Source organism: Pseudonaja textilis, chromosome 3 (genome assembly GCF_049901715.1).
Source record: "Pseudonaja textilis isolate UNSWEBS1 chromosome 3, rPseTex1.2, whole genome shotgun sequence".
NCBI lineage: Eukaryota > Metazoa > Chordata > Lepidosauria > Squamata > Elapidae > Pseudonaja > Pseudonaja textilis.
In genome coordinates this window covers 195,987,625-196,010,044 of record NC_141992.1, presented here as the reverse complement: position 1 = coordinate 196,010,044, position 22,420 = coordinate 195,987,625, and the positions used below count along the sequence as shown (strand labels likewise).

Here is a 22,420-nt window from a genome sequence, read left to right as displayed (position 1 = left end):
CATACTCCAATCAGTAACTAACAGAGAAATTTTGTTTAATGAGAAAAGATAATAGATAATTGAAACAGGACAGACCAAAAATATAAATACAATGATTTGAATTGAGATAAATAAAATAAAACTGAGAAAATTAAAAGAGGGGAGAAGCTATGCAGAAAACGTAAAATAGTAATAAGATATGGAATAGAATATAAAAATGAGGATGAACCTGAATTTGTGTCTGTACAATGAAATGTAACCCGGGATTATGCTGCTTTCAAAAAAGATGTTTTATTTGTATTTTTTTTCTCTTTGTGAAAACTCAAATAAAATTTACAAAAAAAAAATAATCCTCCTGTGTTGGAGCACCAAATTCAGTTCTAGATTATTCTGTCACGTTTTTAAGAAGAGATTGAACAACACTGTGTCCGAAATAGAAAAATTTAGGGATGGAAAAATATTTGGATTACGTTTAATTTCATTTGCTATAATCTGAGGACAGAGTAAATTTTATCTTAATGTTTCTTCTCTCTCCTCCTCTTTTTTTGCCACTCTCATCACCCATCGTGTCATAATTTCTCTCTTTCATAAAATAGGTTGCTTCCAATGTCCTTTGTGGTGGTCTGGCACTTGAAATGAGACACAGGGAAAATGTCTGAGCAAATGCCAGCTCTGAGCGAACTCAGGTAGCAGTATTTATTGAAGAGAAATCGAAAGTACAGAAAGCATATTCAGAAAACAATGACCTCAACAGGATATTACCTCAACAGGATGAGAACATACAGCCACGGAAAGTCCCATGAGAACATACAGTCACGGAAAGTCCCATGGGAAAGTCCCTGCTGTGTACCTTGAACTTTCACCCATTTCCCTGTTCCTTCTAAGCCCGCAGATCACAACAGGATGAGACACTCACTGCGAAGGTACTCCTACCCCCACCAAGAATGCCTGCATATCCCTAGATCTATGCAAAATGGCTGTACAAAGGACTTACAGAAAATGACCAATAAAATATATTACCACAGTCCTTTTAACTTGAAGGTCATGCAAAGGTTCTTTGAGGCTAGACCTGACTTTTCCACTGATGGTTGATAATTCACTCCTAAGGACACTGACAGAATAACAGAGTTGGAAGGGACCTTGGAGGTCTTCTAGTCCAATCCCCTGCTCAGGCAGAAAGCCCTATCTCATTTCAAACCAATGGCTGTCCAATCTCTTCTTTAAAAACCTCCAGTGTTGGAGCATTCACAAGTTCTGGAGGCAACTCTTTCCACTGATTGATTGTTCTAACTGTCAGGAAATTCCTCCTTAGTTCTAGGTTAAAACATACAATGAACAGTTGCAGGAATTGGGCAGGCTAGTCTAGTGAAGAGAAGGACCAAGTGAGACATGATAGCAATCTTCTGATATTTGAGGGGCTGCCACAGAGAGGAAGGGGTCAATCTGTTTTCCAAAGCACCCGAAGGCCAGACAAGGGATAGAAACTGAACAAGGAGAGATTCAACCTAGAAATAAGGAGAAATTTTCTGACAGTGACAGCAATCAACCAATGGAACAGAAAGGGAGAAACAGTGAGGTGGGGGATATAATGGAATTTTAATTGGCGGAGAGATCATATAACTGTGCATCTCAGCCTCACTTTCAGCACAATGATAACTGTCTAAAATTGCTGTCTAAGAACTGCGGTTTGTCTTCAATGAATTGCCAAAGTTCCTCTGTTAAGCTCTATTAAAGCATTTGCTCAACATTTTTTCATGCAATTCTGAGCCAAGGCATGTGAACTGAATTAGTCAACTTGAGACATCAAAATATACACAGGAAGAAGGCAGTTGGTAGATTGTATCTGAGTCAGAGCAAGCAGGGAGGGAAGGAGAAATTTTAATATCAAATTGAGGCCCAACAGTTGTCAGAAGTTGACCATGGTGGAGTGAGATCTGACAAATTCAATCTTTTAGTTCTGGCTTAGTGTTAGACCTGGCCCAACCTTGGTCCCTTAGGAAAGAACCACTCTCCACTCCATTTGTAGTGGAAAAGTTGTCTTTACTAAAAGCCAAGTGGTTACACTACTGCAAAGCCAGAACTAAAAGTCTGAGCATGAAAATCCCTCAGTTAACTTCCCCCTCCCCAAGCCACCCCTCTCGTTATCTCCCCATTGTCTAGTCACATTTAGAGAAGATATTTTGGTAATGGTCCCTGTTCCGGACTAGCAGGCTTGAAAGCCTGCAACTCTGATTGGCCCGTGAATAGCAGATCGTGATTGGTCACCACAGACTGATGCGATTGGCTAGTAAACAGGCTGCCACGATTGGCCCAGCCAAGAGCGGCAAACTCAAATTGCCTTCATTGGCTGCCTAGCCACAGCCAGCCCTATATAAGGGGCTGCTGCGGCTGGGATTCTTCACTCAGATCTGAAGTCACAAATAAAGAGCTGTTGTTGTTATCTGAGTCTTGCCTCTGTTCTTGAACCATCCTCCCAGATCTAACAGTCCCTGTCATCTTTGGTAGATGGATAGGTGCTGCATTCCATTCCCAGGACCACGGCCTTGAGGGGGATGGTCCTTGGCAATGGCATGACTATTGCTTTCAGTTTCTTGCTTGCAGATCTAATTTCCCCCTGGGTTCCCCTCCCCCATAACATGTGGCAGGCTGGCATCTAAACAAACCATAGAAGTGGGCCAAGGATGAGTCAGCTCTGACACTATGTCCCAAAGGTGGAAAATGGAGGATTTGCAGTCTGTGAAGCATTATACGATATCCTAACCTTAAAAAAATTAAAAATATCTAGTGGGTTAGTGGCAAAAGGTACTATCTGAAACACAATCATAGTTGCATTGGAGCTGCACCATTTCTTTAACGGGGAGCCAAATGAATGAATGCCACGTCTCTGTTTATCACTTATTCCTTTAAGTTCATTGACAGAGACAATGTGGACAGTATAATAATTTTGAACAGTGCACAATGTTTGTTTTGCATAACCAAAGATAGGTAAACATCTCTCTGAAGCTCTTTTGTCTTTGGAAATCCAACAAAATTAATTTGAAGCTGAGGTTTTAAGCTCCATCAAAGCTGAGGGGGAAAAGGAGTTTAATTATCTGTACATTTCAATCAGTCAACTTGAAGTATCAAAATACCCATGATCAGTGTATATGTGAATTAGAATTCTTTTTTTTTTTTGAATTAAAATAACTTTTTAAATGACTTTTTATTGAATTTTAGTTGATGGAGAGAACATATAATTCTGTGCATATCAACCTCACTTGGGGCACTAGGATCTTAAGCTCCATCAAAACTGAGGGGGAAGAAGGAACTTAATTATCTGTACATTTCAATCCATCAACTTGAAGTATCAAAATAACCACGAACAGTGTATAAGTGAATTAGAATTCTTTTTATGAATTAGAATTAGAATTCCTCTTTTTATTGGTCACATGTGATTGGACGCACAAGGAATGTGGGGGATGTAATGGAATTTTAGTTGATGGAGTGTACAGAGCTTAAGAAAGAACCTTGGATACCCCACTGCATTCCTCCCTCCACATACGTGCAGTTCCATTGAGCTTGGAGAGACGGAAGGTCTGAGAATTAAAAGATTTGCTGAAATATTGCAGTAGTCTGGAAGGGAGGACACAAGGGTCTCCAGGTTTGGAGACCGACTCAACTGGTGTACCACCAAATGATGACTAAAGTGAATCAGGAGGAAAATGGAGGATTTGCAGTCTGTGAAGCATTATATGATATCCTAACCTTAAAAAAATTAAAAATGTCTAGTGGGTTAGTGGCAAAAGGCACTATCTGAAACACAATCATAGTTTATAGTATCAATCAAAATACCCACGATCAGTGTATATGTGAATTAGAATTCTTTTTATGAATTAGAATTAGATTTCCTCTTTTTATTGGCCAAGTGTGATTGGATGCACAAGGAATGTGGGGGATGTAATGGAATTTTAGTTGATGGAAAGAACATATAATTGTGTGCATCTCAACCTCACTTGGGGCACTAGGATAATTGTAAAGAATTGCTGTCCAAGATGTTCAAACTTTTTTCTTGATTTAACAGAGATAACTTTTGTTTTAAGCTCCCTCAAACCTGTGGGGGAAGTAGGAATTTAACTATCTGTACATTTAATCTGGGGATGGAAACACCAGGTGTTTCACAATAAGAAAATTACATAGTAAAATTTCTTTTTTTCACCATTGACTTTAATTTTGTTAGGAAGGTCCCAGAGTTCAAGTCATCTGGATCTTGAACCTATCTTCTGGAGTGCTGGCTATTCCTGCCAGCCTAGTGTTGTCTGCAAATTTGATGAGTTCCCCTTCTATTCCTTCATGTAAGTCCAGGGGTGGTATTTGGCCCATTCAGACCTGTTCAGCAAAACATTTATGGACATTTTGAGTAGTTAAGAGAACCGACAAATACCACTATTACTAGGCCTGCCCCTGCCTTCCCGGTCAGCACTTACCCAGCCCACCCCGCTCGCTCACCCTGCCCCACTCAGTCACTCATCACCTCCCTGGCATAGCATACTGTGTGGCTCCTTGCATTAACCAAACAGTCTCTGCCCTATGGCTTGCCTGCCTTCCGACTCGGTGCCCGTGGCCCAACCGAGCACCCTTGATCTTCCTGCCTGAGTAAGTAAGCATGTAAGTCACTCTAATCCCTCTGTTTCTGGCCTTTAGCATGTCTGGGTTGCCTCACCACAGCAGATGCATCCCACGCAACACAGCAAATCTCCTTGGTTCACAGGCTGGGAGAATGCTCTTCCCATGCGTGGGAAGCCACATAGTTGTGCTGGCTAGGAGAGCAAATTCCCCTAGGATTTCTTTGCCTACCTGATTTCCATCTCCTTTGCATTTTTCACCCTTCATGTGCAGAGAAGCAATAGTTTGTTGAGGGAGCGGGGTAAAAAATCCACTCAATCAATTCCAACTTCTCGCAAAAGAAAAAGATCTCACAAACTTTAATTTCATTTGAAGAGTTTCTCTATTACATAGGTTAATAGATCTTAAAAGCGTAACTTCAATCCTTGACTAAAGGCAAAGTTTGCACACCTTAGGCAGCAATCTTTGAAAGATACTGTTGTTCTCAAAATGAGGATGAGACACAAAGAATTGCATGATGTATATCATATTTACATGAAGGTAACTATGATATAGTTGGAATAAACAGAAACTTGGTGGGATGAAAACCATGACTGAAATATACTGGTAGAAGCTTACAAACTATTAAAAAAAAACAAAAAAACAGAACCCTTAAAAGAGGAGGTGGAGTTGCACTGTATGTAAAGGACCACTATATTGCTACACAAATGCATGAAACCAAAGATGAAAACCACCTAGGATGCATAGGGGTCAATATAAAAGAAAAAAAGAATGACATGGCCATAGGTGTATATTATAAACCACCCAATCAAGCAGAAAAATTAGATGTCCTTTTTGCCAGCCAACTAACAAACATATGCAGGAAACACACAACAATAGTAATGGGAGACTTCAATTATCCTGATATCAATTGGAAAACTAATTCTGCACCAAGTGAGAAATATTTTGATCCTTTGGGTTGACTGATTGAGTTAATAACCCTTTTTGCTAAGAACACTTGGTATATCTCCAAGTACAACGGGACTTGAGAGAGATGTGCACCTGTCTTTGCTTAGAAATGAGAATCAGGACATCACAACAAAGAAGTTTTATTTAAAGGAAAGCAAAATGAGATGTTGTGTTATAGACAAATGCTGCAAATCCCAAGGAAGCAGATGAGCTAATAGCAATAACAATAGCACATAGACTTATACACCGCTTTATAGGGCTTCACAGTCCTCTCTAAGTGGTTACTGTATTATTTATAATAATACAGGCCTGGAAGATTCTCCTTCTTCCCTGGTTCTCTAGGTTTTCTCACAGCATTAAGAAGTTGTTTTTCCCCTGGTGAAAGAATTTCCGAGACCCCCACTTCATTCTCCCACCTCCCTTTTGGTGTCTGACAAAAGACAATGACCCATTAGAAATGGTCAGTGTAGGGATCTCCGATGGGAAACCTGGGATTGCCCTGGAAAACAGTTTGATTACATTTTTTGAATGTTCTTGACCGACAACAGCAGCAACCCAAAGTGTTTGTGACATAAATCTTACTTCACATAGCTTATGCTCATATTGACCCACTGTGTTCCTAGCGAATTTTACAGGTGGACTCTTGCACTGCTTGGGGTTAGGAAAAAAAACGTTACTCTGGCTTATCCATATCTCCAATATTCTTGATTGTGTAGATGAAGTTCTTGCTATTTCAGGCCACATTACAGTTGAATCTCATCTAAGAAGTTTGTAGAACCACAGGACGAAATTCAGAAGGAATAGATTTGTGGGTGGTGACTGAATAGAGTCCTGAGGAAATTCCTTACTTTTTTTCCGAGTAAAGCCACTTGATTCCACCCACCCTGGAATAGATCCTTATTCTTCCTTTGCATCTGTTTTTTTTATCCTTGTCTGGAAAAGTTTCCTTTTCCTCTGGATCTCTGCATTTTCTCACAGCCCTAAATAATCTGTTATACTTTGAAAAAGGATTCTCTGGTGCCCCCGATTGACCTTCTCACTTCCTCTTTCATGTTAGACAAAAACAATGTCCTGCTTATGATTCTAAGAATCAGCATACTCTTGACCTATTGTTGAAAATCAATCAGAACCAAGGAACTGAGCTACTGTAGGGCACAATAAAAGCCAGGTTTGATCTGTGAAGATCTTTTTTTATGAACACCTATCAAGGAGAAAGGGATTTTATGGGTGGCAAGACTATTCTGTCCTGGATTCTCACAGGTTTGAGGAATTTCTGGATTTAAAGTTGTTATAGCTCGGAAAAAAGGGGAGGCCACACCAGAGCATCTCAATAACACGCTTTATTCAGGGAATAAAGGGGGCTGTCGCGTCTGCATGCTAACAAGCAGACTTTCCAGCGAACAGCGACTGGCTCGACCTAGCAGCTGGCTTTTATAGCCGGCTGTCGAAGGGAGCCAGCCAATGGGGGCTGCAAACGCCCCCGCAGGATGAACGGACCTGATGGGGAACTTGTGTCAGTCCCGGAGACATAACACCCCTTCCCCCCAGATACGAACACGAATAGTCCTTTAAGTAAGCGGGTGGCTTGTGCGAGCGCCCTGACCGGCGCAATTCTGGCGAGACACAAAGTGGCATAGAGTTCTGGGAGTCAGGAACTGGCTTTGCCGGACAGCAGGAACGATCTGGGGTCCGGTCTGGAGTCTGGGAGTGGTCACAGTCCTCGGGTTGGATTGTTAAATTGTCATTGTCACGCAACCCGGTGGTGTCGTTGGTCGGTACGGCTGACGACTCTGTAGGACGGTCCCGGTCTACCGTCCGTCCCCTCGGCTCGGCTGGTGGCGACTGGTCACTCTGGAGGCTCCAGCTAGGATTCGGGTGCGGCGATTGGAGAGTCACCGGAGTCCCTGGGTCAGCGTTGGCATGTTCGCCCTGGCGACTTCTTATCTGATCCAGATGCCTCCGCCAGATACGCCCGTCCCCCAACTGGATGCGGTATGACCTTGGACCGGTGATGGCCACGATCTTCCCGGGTACCCACAGTGGATCGCCTGCGTAGTTCCTGACAAATACTTGGTCCTGTAATACAAAACTCCTGACCCTACTGTTAGAACCAATTGGTGTGTCAGGGCAATAGTGGGGATGCAGTCTATCTAGCACTGTCCTTAGGCGTCTGCCCATCAGTAACTCGGCTGGAGACTTGTTTGTGACAGTACATGGGGTCGAGTGTTGGCTTAAAAGAAAGCGAGAGAGTTTGGAGTGCCAGTCGTCTTGAGTGAATCTTGCTAACGCCTCTTTTGCTGACCTAACGGCTCTCTCCGCCAACCCATTGCTGGCGAGATGAAAAGGGGCCGTTAGGATATGCCGGATGCCCAGGTTGGTGACATACCGGCTGAATTCTGTGGACGTAAATTGGGGGCCATTGTCTGAGACTATGGTGTCAGGCAGACCGTGTGTAACAAATAAGCGGGTCAGAGCCTGGGCAATTGCTCGGGTGGTGGTTGTGAGTAGGAGGGCCACATCGATCCATTTGGAGAATGAATCCACGACCACCAAGAAGGTCTTGCCGTGGAAGGGCCCGGCCAAGTCAATGTGCAACCGTGACCACGGTGCGTTGGCACTTTCCCATTTGGTTGGGGTGGTGATCAGTGGTGCTGGCCTGGACTCTTGACAGGGGCGGCAGGAGCTTACCCATTTCGTGATCTCGTCGTCCATGCCCGGCCACCAGACGTAACTCCGAGCCAATGCTTTCATCCGGACGATGCCAGGGTGTCCCTCGTGTAATGCCTTCAGGACGGGTGTGCGCAGTGGCTTTGGAATGACAACTCTGGTCCCCCACAACAGGCAGCCCTGTAAACTGGAAAGTTCTTGCTGGCGGGTTTTAAACAGTGAGAATTCAGTTGAGAGATTACTGCCCGGCCACCCCCTCCGTACCCAGTCCAGGACCTGGGCGATAAGTTTGTCTTTTTTGGAGTGGAGAGCGATGTCGCCAGCGGTGACTGGGATGTTGAACTCACTGGCATCGAAAATGGCATGGACCGGGGCCGGGTCCTCCACGGGTGCTGGCAACGGGCAGCGGCTGAGGGCGTCGGCGTGGCTAAGGTTTTTTCCTGGGCGGTGAACCAGTTTGTACGAGTAAGCCGCCAGGAATAAGGTCCACCTAGTCATCCTGGGAGACAAGACTTGCGGTGTTTGTTTTTCTCCTGAGAGGAGCCCCAACAGTGGTTTGTGATCTGTGACAAGTTCGAAGTTGTGACCGAAAAGAAATTCATGGAATTTTTTGACCGCAGCAACGGCGGCTAGGGCCTCTTTGTCAATTTGGCTATAATTACGCTCGGTTGTTGAAAGGGTTCTAGAAAAGAATGCGATTGGAGCTTTGGAGCCATTGGGGAGTCTGTAGCTTAAGACAGCCCCAATCCCGAAAGGTGAGGCATCTGCAGCTAAGACTAGAGGAAGGTGCTGGTCGAATTGTATTAGGACAGCATCCGAAGTGAGTAGCAATTTGACTGCCTTAAAGGCGTATTCCTCTTTGGGTCCCCAATGCCATGGAGTGTTTTTGTCTAGAAGTCTATGCAACGGTTCAGCTACTGACGCTTTGTGGGGTAGGAACGACGCATAGAAGTTTAGCAAACCCAGGAAAGCTTGTAATTCTGACTTGGAAGCCGGAGTGGGTGCCTCGTGAATGGCTTTGACTTTAGACTCCACCGGGTGGATGCCAGAGGCGTCTATTTTATACCCAAGAAAGTCCACCTGCTTAGTGGCGATGGCACACTTCTCCCTTTTTAGTTTGAGGCCATGCTGCCTGAACCTATCCAATACCGCTCTGACTCTGAGGAAAAGTTGGGGTCTGTCCCTGGCTGAAACCAAAATGTCATCAAAGTACGGAACTACACCAGGGAGGCCTTGCAGTATCCGCTCCATTAATGACTGGAAGATACCTGGGGCGACGCTAACGCCAAATTGGAGGCGCTTGCATCGAAATGCCCCTCTGTGGGTGACAATAGTTTGTAATTCGGCCGTTTGGTTATCCACAGGGAATTGCTGATAAGCCTGTGACATATCCAATTTGGCGAATATGGTTCCCGGCTCAAATGTGTGTAGTAAGTGTTGGATTACTGGGACTGGGTACGCGCTAGTCTGTAGATAGCGGTTAATTGTGGTCTTATAGTCAGAACACATTCTTATACTGCCATCTTTTTTTAGGGGTGTGACAATTGGGGTCTCCCATTTAGCAAAATCTGTGGGCTCGATCACCCCTTGTTTGAGCAATTTGTCCAGTTCTGCATCCAGCTTAGAGCGCAGGGCAAATGGTACTCTACGCGGTTTTAAATGGACGGGAACTGCTTGGGGGTCCACCAAAAAGGAAATGGGCGTACCGTTATAACAACCCAATTCATTGCTGAACACATCAGCATAGTCTGAAAATAGTGAGTCGATATCGGAAGGTGAGACAGCATGTACTCCCGTTAAGCTAAGACCGAGATAGGGGAACCAATCCAACCCCAAAAGGCTAGGGAGGGCACCATCTACCACCACCAAAGGCAGATGGCCTTTAAAGGATTTGAATCTAACGAGGAACTTGCCTGTTCCGAGTACTGGAATATTCTTCCCTTGATAATCCCTCAAAGTGAGACGACTCTTCTGGAGTTGCTTCCTGGACAGGCTGGGTCGTATTTTCTTAAGTGTGCTCCATGAGATGATCGAGAGCGCTGGCCCGGTATCGACTTCCATAAGGCAGGGTTTACCTTCTAAATGAATAGAGAGTGTAATTTTATTAGGTGTCAAAAACGTGTGGTTAGCTTGGTAGCACGTATAACAATTTTCTACTTGCCTGGGTGGCCCCGGAGGGGAGTAAGAGGATGATGACTTTTGTGGAGCCGCGTGCGTTGCCTGGCAGGCCCTGGCGATGTGGCCTTTCTTGTCGCAATTGTTGCAGGTGGCGTACCTGAACCTGCAAGTCGTTCTGGCATGGGACCCCCCGCAGGAGAGGCACAACAGGATGTGTTTAGGCGCGTTGCCGTTTTTTGGCCTAGCTCCTACCTGTGGCTGCTTGAAAGGTTTGAGGCGATGAAGTTCTAAGTGTTCGGTGGGGTCTTCTTCGCTCACCGCTTCCTCGGAATGAACAGTGACTGGACTGGGTTTGGCTGCGCTTCCTTGTATTTCAGCGGCCGACTGGGTCGCTAGTTCTGCGGCCAAGGCTTCTTCGATCGCCTGGGTGAGGTTGAGATCTTTTCTGGCCAGCAAACGCCTCTGTAACCTTACATCTCTGACTCCACAGACGAGTTGATCAAGGAGCATGTCGTCTAGGTAATTTTTAAATTCGCAGTGGAGGGCTGCGGTTCTCAGGGCGGCCATATACTGATTGATAGATTCCCCATCTGCTTGCTTCCTCATACGAAAGGCAAAACGTCTCGCTATCTGCGATGGCTTTGGGGAATAATGGTTGGAGAGTGTCTCCAACAGCTCGGACCAAGGGACGCTCTTTAATTCTCTTGGGGTGAATAGCGCTGTGGCGGTATCGAATACTGTGGCCCCACAGTAACTCAGGAAGTACGATTTCTTCCTGTTCTCTGTAGCAACGGCCAGACCAATGGCATCAATGTAGTGATTGAAGCGGTTTCTGTAAGAGTCCCACTTGTCTTCATCTGGCTTAAATGGTGGAAACGCCGGATTTTAATTCATATTGGGTGTTCAGTCTGTTGGTAGACTGACCAATCTCACTGGGAATACAAGGCCCAGATAAATGTGGCAACTGCAGTTCGCAGTGCTGCTTCAGCTCTTAGAGGATCTCTCTGGGTTACACGCTCTATGTGGCTATGGCGGCTATGGCTGTAGCGCCGTAACTGACTTCAGTTTGAATTTCACGCCCTTACAAGGGCGTAGGCGGCTATAGCTGTAGCGTCGTGCTGACAGCTATTCAAATTGCGCGCCTAATGTGTTCTGGCGGCTGTGAGCGCAGCGCTGAAAGCTTCGCTAACAACAGAATCCGAACAGCAGCGGTTGAATTCTGTGCTCAAATGCTGGGCGGCTGAGGTTCTCAGTGCCCTACTTTCTCACGTAGCTTTTTTTAACTGAGCGGCTACACGCTCCACTTTCACTTCCGCAATCTATGACTGACCAAGCTCTCAACGGCGTGGCTACGGTTCAGCGTTTTGGTGTGTGTTTTCAGCTCTTTTGATATTTGCTGCTGGTTGGCCAGATCCCACCTTCGTCGCCAATGTTATAGCTCGGAAAAAAGGGGAGGCCACACCAGAGCATCTCAATAACACGCTTTATTCAGGGAATAAAGGGGGTTGTTGCGTCTGCATGCTAACAAGCGGACTTTCCAGCAAACAGCGACTGGCTCGACCTAGCAGCCGGCTTTTATAGCTGGCTGTCGAAGGGAGCCAGCCAATGGGGGCTGCAAACGCCCCCGCAGGATGAACGGACCTGATGGGGAACTTGTGTCAGTCCCGGAGACATAACAAAAGTCATCAGTAAGGAGATCTTTTCTTTGCAGGAATTGTTGACTAATGACTCAAGGCATCCCTTGGAATCATCTGTCCTGCTGTTCCTGTTCATAGTTTTGTACCAGAAACCCTACTGCCGTGTTTGATCTGTCTCCCTTGTTTATTCTGACTTTTGTATCTTGTGAATCCTTTAGTCCACAGGATAGTTTTGGAGAGAGCTACTCATGCGCTGATCTGCTCAAAGGAGGCCATGTTTCTTGAAGGAAGGCAGATCCACAGTAGCATCCTGAGAAGTTAGAAGATTCAGAGAAGCTGCTCACTTGGTTAACTGAAGTACAAATAAAAATAGGAAGGCGCTGAACTTGCAGAGAGATATTTTGTTTAATTTTGCGTTATGTAAGGATTGTATAATCTTTTATAAATACAGGAAAAGATGCCAATTGTCCAGGTGCCCAAGTTTTGTATGCAGAATAGAAGCGTGTTCCTTGAAGTCGGGGAATGATTGGTTGATGCTTCACCTGATCTGATCTGGCTTCCGTTTTGGTGTCAGGGGCAAAAAAGCCACACCCCCGGCCTTCCCCTTTCTCCTGAATCTTCCTATGATTCTCTCTAGATATCCTAAATATACAACCCCACCCCCAACTCAAAGGGGTATAAATAAGTGTCTGCTTCCACCCTGGGCTACACTTTGTAGGCTGCAGAGAAGATCGCAAGATGAAAACTCTGCTGCTGACCTTGGTGGTGGTGACAATCGTGTGCCTGGACTTAGGTAAGGCCACCAAACTTTGATCTTGGGTGGCAATCAAACCCAAAACAAAAGGGCAGAGTAAGGGGGTGGTATTCAAGGAAGTTGTGGTCCGTTTTTGGGGTGGGACGTTCTCATTGTTCCGGTCTGCACAAGGAGGAAGCCTTTGGGGGAGAAGAGGAGGTCTCCGTTTGGAGAGAAGCCCATGGCTGAGACAGGGGCTGTTCCAGGCTGGCATTCTGGGGTAGACTGCCTCTGAAAGTAGAGGTTCCTTTGCGTAGTGAGTTCTGCCATGGGATTACTCCAGGGAATGAGGTGAAAAACATTTCCACTCACTTGTCTCTGGCTTTGCCATCCTTCAGTATTTTGGATGGTACAGCCAAAGGGGACCAGAGATGCCTCCTTCAAGTCAAGCCTGGACATTCCTCAACATCAACCTGACATTCTTTTCTGCTGCTGAGATTTCTGAGACTCCTCAAACTTTCATACAACATTGGGGGGTCTCCCATCCTAACATTAACCAATGCCAACCCTGCTTAGCTTCCACAGAGAGACCAGCTACTTAGGTTTCAATTTGCTTTTATTTCATGGCCTGTTTCACAAGAGGTTAGGGTTGTTCTTTTTTACCCTAGCTTTTATCCTAGCTATTGTGGCACAGTGGTTAAAATACAATATTTCATGCTAATTCTGCTTACTGCCAGCAGCCTGCAGTTTGGTAGTATGATCCTCACCCACTTAAGGTTGACTCAGTTTTCCATCCTTCTGAGGTTGGTAAAATGAGGACCCAGATTTTTGGAGACTATAGGCTGACTCCATAAACTGCCTAGAGAGGGCTGCAAAGGATTGTGAAGCAGTATAAGTGTCTAAGTGCTAAAGCTCTGTAGTTTTGTAATGACCCAAAGGAGCGAAGAAACCTAGTACGCCTTCCTCCCATTTTCCCCACAGCAACAACCCTGTGAGGTAGGATGGGCAGAGAGTGGGTGAATACTCCAAAATCACTTAGATATCTTTTATGCTTAAAGTGGGACTGGAACTCACAGTCTTCTGTTGATTGGCCCAGAGTCACACACTGTTTTTCATGGCCAAAGTGGGACTAGAACTCACTGTCTCCTGGTGGTTGCCCATAGTCACCCAGGTGGCTTCCATGCCTAAGGTGGGACGGGAACTCAGGTTTCCTATTTCTAGACCATTTGATCTTTCTAGGGAAATTTTCTCAGGTGATCTTGTATGAAAAGATCTATCATCTAATATGTAATAAGATTACAAGATCAGAAAAATAAAAATCAAGGTAATATTTCTATATATTATATCTTTCATCCAGGATACACCATGACATGTTACAACCAACAGTCATCGGAAGCTAAAACCACTACAACTTGTTCAGGTGGAGTGAGCTCTTGCTATAAAAAGACTTGGAATGATGGCCATGGTAAGCACATTTCTTATCTTCACTCACAGCTATTTTTCTTCTTGATCCCAGACTAGAGCTCCCAAATGCACTTGAGAACTGGAGGTCACCTAGGACCCGTCTGTGCCCTGCCTGGGTTCCCCTCAGGTCACATCCTGTTGCCGGACGCCCTAAGCAATGCAAGGAAAGGGGGGTCTTGGACTGGGGTGAACCATCTTTCTCAGCAACAGCCCAGACGGGAGGGGGAAACCTTCTTTAGAGAAAGGGGGAGGGAAATGCTGGGAGAGCTGCGGGTTTGTTCAGGAATTGAGGGAAACTGGACGAAGCCATGAAACATCCAAGGAAGGTGCCATTGCCCCTCAGTCATGTCGAAACAGGAGACTCCCCCAGAAATCTCTTCTTCATTCATTTACTCCCGAGTTTTGAGTAGGGGAGGAAGGAGGTCTGCCTTCCTCATGGGACGGGATGCATGAATGTGTTCAGTGTGGGTTTACCAGTTTGTTCAGCAACAGCCACAGGTCTGTTCTTTGCTATTTTTTAAGTAATCATTCTGCTTTGTGCTTCCTTCACAGGAACTAGAATTGAAAGGGGATGTGGTTGCCCTAGCGTGAAGCGAGGTATTGAACGTATATGTTGCGAAACAGACAAATGCAACCATTAGCTCTACGAGTGGCTAAATTCCTTGAGTTTTGCTCTCATCCATCAAGGACCATCCTTGAAAATTTATGCTTCTGGCCTTTACCACCAGATGGTCCATCATCCCCCTCTCCCTTGCTATCTTTGACACCTCAACATCTTTCCCTTTTCTCTCGTTCTGTAAGTTTCCTTCTGCTAGTTCTGTAGTTTGAGAATCAAATAAACCTCAGCATTCAATTCAAGTGTTTTGATTTTTTAATTTCCCCCCCTCAAAACATCCCTTTCATGAAACCCACAGGTAGAGAGTCTTTCTCCAGGTTTCAGCAGGCAGTGATGCTGGGATGAGCAGGATTAGGTCCAATCGCTGTTGAATCATGGCTTGGATTGCCTAACGGGTAATAATCTACCATTCAGAGAGGGTAAAGAAAGAGGAGAAACCCACAACTGAGTCTTTCCTCAGTAAAACCTCAAACTTCAAAGCCTCCCTTTCTTCTCTCTGGGCAAAGCTGAGGGGAAGAGTGTTGTAGAGCGGCGGTAGAGACTGAGACAGACACAGGCTTGACTTTTTACAGGCTTTATTCAAGCGAATAAAGGGTTGCTGCGGCTGCTGAGGCTAACTGGCAGTCAGCTGGCGGCAACAGCTGATGCCGTTTGACAGCTCCTTTTATAGCCGGCTGTCAAACGGCATCAGCCAATGGGAGCGGTTGGCGCTCCCGCACAGGGGGCGGACCGGAGTGAGGACCGCCGTCAGTCTTTGAACACAGCACTCCTTTCCCCTGGCCAGGAGCATGCGTAGTCCTGCAGCCGGGTAGGCCATCTTCGCTCGCGGCCGGATTGCCATAGTCCTAGGGACTCGCTTGCTTGCAAGGAGTCCCTCACTTCCAGGGCGTCACTTGGAGCTCGTCGTTGGCCCTCTGAAGTCCTCTCCTGAGTGTCCAGCTGCTGTCCATGTAGGTCCCTCCGATAGGCTCACTGTGGGAATGGCTTGGGGTTCGGCAGGTAGACTGGGTCGTCTGGAGGGGAACTGTTCGCTGCCGCTGGGTAGACTGGTTCGCTCGGCGGGTAGGCTTCACCATGAGGCTGGTAGACCAGGACCTCTGGCAGGTAGGCTTCAGGCGGCTGGTAGATCAGTGCGTCTGGCGGTCCCTGGGAGTCAACGGCAGCTCTTTTCTGATGCCTCCTTAACTGGTCGATGTGCCGGCACCATACTCGACCATCTTTGAAGAGGATCCTATAGGACTTGGGTCCTGTAACTGAAACTATTTGCCCTGGCATGCATAGTGGTTGCCCTGCATAGTTCCTGGCATAAACCAGGTCTTGCAGGGTGAATTCCCTGGCATGGCTGTCAGAGTCTAGAGGGGTGCCAGGGGCATAATGGGAGTGCAACCTGTCCAGGGTGGTCCTAAGGCATCTGCCCATCAATAGTTCTGCAGGGGACTTGTTGGTGGTGGTGCATGGAGTAGAATGCTGGGTGAGCAAGTAAGTGGACAGTTTGGAGTGCCAATCTGCCTGGCCGAACCTGGCCAAGGCTTCTTTTACAGACCTAACAGCCCTCTCAGCCATCCTATTGCTTGCAGGGTGAAAAGGGGCTGTGAGGGCATGCCTGATGCCCAGATTGGCTGCAAAAACCCCAAACTCACAAGAGGTGAACTGGGGGCCATTATCAGGTATCAAGGTGTCAGGGAGGCCATGCGTGACGAACAGTCTAGTCAGGGCTCTCGTGACAGCCAACGTAGTCGTGGAGGGAAGCAAGGCCACATCAATCCATTTAGAAAACGAGTCTACTATGACTAAAAAGGTCTGCCCATGCACTGGGCCAGCCAGGTCAATATGCAGCCGGGACCAAGGGACCCTAGCATCCTCCCATCGAGTTCAGGCAGCTGCTGGTGGTGCCGATCTAGTAGCCTGGCAGGGCTGGCACGTGCTTACCCAGCTGGAGATTCGGGCATCCAAGCCTGGCCACCATACGTAGCTGTGGGCCAGAGCCTTCATCCTTACGATGCCAGGGTGGCCTTCCTGTAGGGCTTTTAAAATTGTCTCTTGTAGTGTAGTGGGGATGACCACTCTTGTCCCCCATAATAAGGAGCCCTGTAGTGAAGATAACTCTTGCCTGCGGGTCTTGAATGGCATGAAATCAGGGGTGTACTGAATTTCAGGCCACCCCCTCCAGGACCTGAGAGATTACCTTGTCCCTTCTGGAGTGGGCAGCAATATCCTCAGCTGAGATGGGCAGGTTGAGTTCGTTGCAATCAAAAATGGTGTGGATGGGCGCGGGGTCTTCTACTGGTATCTGCTAAGGGCATCTGCATGGCACAGGTTCTTTCCCAGGTGATGTACCAGCTTATATGAGTAGGCAACAGGGTCCACCTGGTCGTCCGCAGGGATAGTACCTGTGGGGTTTGCTTGTCTCCTGCTAAAAGGCCTAAAAGTGGTTTGTGATCTGTTATAAGCTCAAAGTAATGACCATAAAGGAATTCATGGAATTTTTTGACAGCAACAACTGCTGCTAAGTCTTCCTTATCAATTTGACTATAGTTCCTTTCTGCTGCAGAGAGTGTTCTTAAGAAGAATGCAATTGGGGCTTCAGAGCCATTTGGTAGCCTATGGCTGAGTACTGCCCCCACACCAAAGGGGGAAGTGTCCGCAGCTAAAATCAGGGGAAGCTGTAGGTTAAATTGAATTAGTACTGCATTTGAAGTTAGCAGAGATTTGACTGCTTGGAAAGCATTGGCTTCTCTTTGTCCCCAGTGCCAGGGAGCTTTCTTATCTAAAAGTCTATGTAAAGGTTCAGCTATAGAAGCCTTGTGCAGAAGGAAAGCTGCGTAGAAATTCAGGAGACCTAAAAAGGCTTGTAGTTCCATTTTGTTGGAGGGTGTGGGTGCCTTATGGATGGCCCTGACTTTTGATTCTATAGGATGTATTCCAGAGGCTTTAGGTATTCCACAGGAGCTTTAGAAACTAGCTTGACCCCTTCCTCTCTGTGGAAGCCCCTCAGATATTGGAAAACTGCTATCATGTCTCCCCTGGTCCTTCTCTTCACTAGCCATGCCCAGTTCCTGTAACCATTCTTCTTCTATTATTATTATTATTATTATTATTATTATTATTATTATTATTATTATTATTATTATTATTATTATTATTGAAGCTTGGTGGCACAGTGGTTAGAGTGTAGTACTGCAAGCTACTTCTGCTGCAGCCAGCTGCCTGCAATCTGGCATTTCGACTCTCATCAGGCTCAAGGTTGACTCAGTCTTCCATCCTTTCAGACGGATAAAACGAGGACCCAAATTACTGGGGGGCCAGAGGCTGACTCTGTAAACCACTTAGAGAGGGCTGTAAAAGCACTATAAAGTGGAATATAAGTCTATGTGCTATTGTTATTGCTATTAGCTCATATGCTTCCTTGGGATTTGCAGCATAGGTCTATAACACAACATCTCAGTTTGCTTTCCTTTAAACAAAAACCTCTTTTTGTTGAAGTGTTTTTAGCAAAAGGGTTATTAGCTCAATCAGTCAACCCAAACCATCCAAATATGCATAGGAAGAGGACAAGGGGAGAATCAGTGAAGTGGGGGATATAATGGAATTTTAGTTGGTGCACAGATCATACAATTCTTTGTGTCTCATCCTCATTTTGAGAACAACAGTATCTTTCAAAGATTGCTGCCTAAGGTGTGCAAACTTTGCCTTGAGTCAAGGATTGAAGTTACGCTTTTAAGATCTATTAACCTATGTAATAGAGAAACTCTTCAAATGAAATTAAAGTTTGTGAGAAGTTGGAATTGATTGAGTGGATTTTTTACCCCCCTCCTCAACAAACTATTGCTTCTCTGCACATGAAGGGCGAGAAATGCAAAGGAGATGGAAATCTGGTAGGCAAAGAAATCCTAGGGGAATTTGTTCTCCTAGCCAGCACAACTATGTGGCTTCCCACGCATGGGAAGAGCATTCTCCCAGCCTGTGAACCAAGGAGATTTGCTGTGTTGCGTGGGATGCATCTGCTGTGGTGAGGCAACCCAGACATGCTAAAGGCCAGAGACAGAGGGGTTAGTGTGACTTGCAGGCTGAATTAGCCAGGCAGGCAGATCAGGGGCGCTCAGCTGGGCCACAGGCACCGAGTCAGAAGGCAGGCAAACACAGAGCAAAGACTGTTTGGTTAACGCGAGGAGCCACACAGTGTGCTATGCCGGGAAGGTGAGGAGTGACTGTGTGGGGTGGGGGCGAGGAGGCGGGGTGTGTTGGGCCGGTGGCTGGGCAGGCAGGGGTGGGCCCAGGGAAAGTGGTATTTGCTGGTTCTCCAAGTACTCAAAATATCCGTAACCGTTTCACCAAACCGCTCTGACCTTGCCAAATACAATCTCTGGACATGGACGAAAGAATAGAAGGGGAACTTATCAAATTTGCAGGTGACGCTAAGCTGGCAGGAATAGCCAGCACTCGCGAAGATAGGCTCAAGATCCAGATGAATTTGAAAAGCTTTGAACTCTGGGACCTTCCTAACAAAATAAAAGTCAATGGTGAAAAAAAGGTAAGGTTTTAGAATCAGGCGAGAAAAATCAAATGTACAGATACAGATTAGGTGAAATCAGGCTCAGTTGAAGTAACTGGGTGAAGGATCTTGGAGTCCTAGTAGACAGTTACCTAAACCTGAGCCAGCCATGCGAAAAAAACCCAACACAATCTTAGACTGCATTAACAGAGGGATAGAATCCAAATCATGTGAGGTATTATTAAGGATTTATAAAGCATTAATAAGACCTTGCTTAGAATATCGCATCCAGTTTTTATATTTGCCACAATTCAAAAAAAAAAAAAAGATGTTGAGACTCTGGAAAGAAGAGCAACAAGAATGATCAGGGGACTGGAGGCTAAAACATCTGAAGAATGATTGCTGGAACTGGATATGTCTAATTTACTGAAAAGAAGGACTAGGGGGGACATGATAGCAGTCTTCCAATATTTGAGGGGTTCCAACAAACTCGCTCCGGGGGTGGGGTGGGGGGGGGTGGGGGGGTCTTTTTCTTCTTTTGTTTTTTTTCCTTTTTGTTGGGTTTTTTTTTTTTGTGGTTTTTTTTTTTTTTTTTTGGTTGGGTTTGGGTGGTGTTTGTCTGTTTTTTTTTTTTTTTTGGTGGGGGGGTTTGTTTTTTTGTTTTTTTGGGGGTGTGCTGGCTTGTTGGTTGTTTTGGTTTTTTGGGGGTGCGTCCTCCGTCTGGGGGTTTTCTTTTTTTTGCCTGGGGTTCCTTTTTCTTTTTTTTCTTCCTCCTCCCCCTCTCGGTCCCCCCCCCCCTCTCTTCTTTTTTTTCTTTTTTTTTCCCCCTTCTTCCTTTTTTTTTTTTTTCCTTGGCCGGCTTTGGGGGGTGGGGCTGCTCTCCCCGCCCTCCCCCCCCCCCCCCCCCCCCCCCCCCTCCGTCCTCTTTTCCTTCCGGGGGGGGGGGGGGGGGGGGGTGAGAGCTGTGGACCATAAATGCAAAGCTTTTGCTGTGTCCCAGCATAACAGATACAGTGCCCTTGCTGACCTTAATAGGGACACTAAAGTGACAGGTCAAGATAGTTGTGATAATGATAACTCAAGTAAGCCAGGGATCATGGTCCTAGAAGAAGAACTTACTTTGGAAAGGAGAAAGTGTGAATCAGGTATTACGCACCAGTCACACAAGAAGAGCAAGACATTCAAAAAGGGAAACCACTTTCTGGCTGGGGACTCATTTGTAAGAGAAGTAAATTTAGGAAAGGATACTGAGGTTTTGAAAGAGGTCAGGTGTCTACCAGGTGCTACTGCCAGCAGAGACAAGAAGCGTATTCTTAAGATAATCAAGAATGCCAGCGAGGACTGTGATGTTGATGCTATTATACATCTTGTTACAAATGATCTATCCCAGAAGGATGTACTTTCTGTTTAGAAAGACTTCCAGAGCTTGGGGTATGAACTTAGTAATATGGACTGTAGGCTTATCTTTTCAGAGGTTCTACCAGTATACAAGGAACAAAAAGGGAAAGGGCAGCATGTAGCAGAGTTTAATGTGTGGCTAAAGGGGTGGTGTAAAAGGGAAGGCTTTGGTTTTATTAGTCATGATGTCTGCAGCTAGTCCAATGAAAACCTGTACAAAAGAGATGGTTTGCATCCATCAAAGAAAGCGACTGAGTTACTTGGCATTAAATTCACAGATTTCCTGGATAAACATTTAAACTGAACAGCAGGGACAGAGAATTAATGGATTCAGAACATTTCTATTCCCAGCAACCTAAAACTGATAAGGATACCAGTGCATGCAAAATAGATGTTTGTTCAGGTAAGATTATCAACCTTGATGCCAACCAAAACCGAGCACTTAATAGTGAGTGCCATACCATGTGAACTAATCAAACAGATGGCAAGAAAGTAGGGGCAGACAGGCACAACACAGATTATGTAGACAGAAAACACAGTGTCAGACATAAAGATCTCAAATGCCTGTATACAAATGCACAAAGTCTGGGTGAACTCGAACTACGAATACATGACGGTAAATATGATATAATTGGAATAACAGAAACTTGGTGGGATGAAACCCATGACTGGAATATACTGGTAGAAGGATACAAACTATTCAAAAAGAACAGACCCCATAAAAGAGGAGGTGGAGTTGCACTGCATGTAAAAGACCACTATATTGCTACAGAAATGCATGAAGCCAAAGATGAAAACCTCCTAGAATGCATATGGGTCAATATAAAAGAAAAAAAGAATGACATGGCCATAGGCGTATATTATAGGCCACCCAATCAAGCAGAAAATATCAAGCAGATGTCCTTTTTGCCAGCCAACTAACAAATATAAGCAGGAAACACACAACAATAGTAATGGGAGACTTCAATTATCTTGATATCAGTTGGAAAACTAATTCTGCACCAAGTGAGAAATCAAATAAGTTCCTAACCAACCTAGCTGACAACTTTGTTGTTCAACAGGTAGAGGGTGAAACTAGAGGGACAGCCATACTGGATTTAATTCTTACAAACAGAAGAAGTGATAGAGGGAGCTGAAACTGCAGGAACCTTGGGTGAGAGTGACCATGTCATACTAGAATTCAACATAACACAAACACAAGCAACAGATCATAATGACATTAAAGTCTTGGATTTTAAAAGAGCTGATTTCAATAAACTCAGAGAGACCGTGGGAAAGATTCCATGGATGAAAATCCTAAAGGGGAAAACAATTCAAGAATCTTGGGAAATTGATCATAGAAGCCCAGACCAGCACAATACCACTGAGAAAGAAAAACAAGAAATCCAAGAAGAAACCAGCATGGCTACACAAAGATCTCTCTGGAAAATTGAAAGAAAAAAAGGACAAGTACAAAAAATGGAAAGAAGGATATACAACTAAGGCAGAATATCAGCAGATCGCCAGAATCTGCAAAGACGAAGTCAGGATAGCAAAGGCTCAGAACGAACAAAGACTTGCAACAAAAGTCAAAGATAATAAAAGAAGTTTCTTCCAACATATAAATAACAAGAAAAAAAATCAAGGAAACAGTCAGTCCACTAAAGAGAGAAGATGGCAAGGAAGTAACAGGCAACAGAGAGAAAGCAGAACTGCTCAACTCATTCTTTGCATCCATCTTCACACAAAAAGAAACTGTAGCTCAACTCACCAAAAACATAACTGTA

At 45.4% G+C, this 22,420-nt stretch overlaps 1 protein-coding gene and 1 long non-coding RNA gene across 2 annotated transcripts; one reads left to right on the top strand and one right to left on the bottom strand.

Annotated features, from left to right (window-relative positions):
* Positions 1 to 4,903: 4,903 nt before the first annotated feature.
* On the bottom strand, positions 4,904 to 21,384 carry LOC148126485 (uncharacterized). Its single transcript, XR_015743330.1, has 2 exons — positions 21,302 to 21,384; positions 4,904 to 5,152 (listed from the first exon to the last, which is right to left on the bottom strand). It is a non-coding gene; the product is annotated as an uncharacterized LOC148126485 (long non-coding RNA).
* On the top strand, positions 12,659 to 15,001 carry LOC113446371 (short neurotoxin 1). Its single transcript, XM_026716000.2, has 3 exons — positions 12,659 to 12,744; positions 14,042 to 14,149; positions 14,701 to 15,001. Exons 1-3 carry the CDS (start codon positions 12,690 to 12,692, stop codon positions 14,787 to 14,789), a joined length of 252 nt encoding a protein of 83 aa, XP_026571785.1. The 5' UTR covers positions 12,659 to 12,689; the 3' UTR covers positions 14,790 to 15,001.
* Positions 21,385 to 22,420: the final 1,036 nt, after the last annotated feature.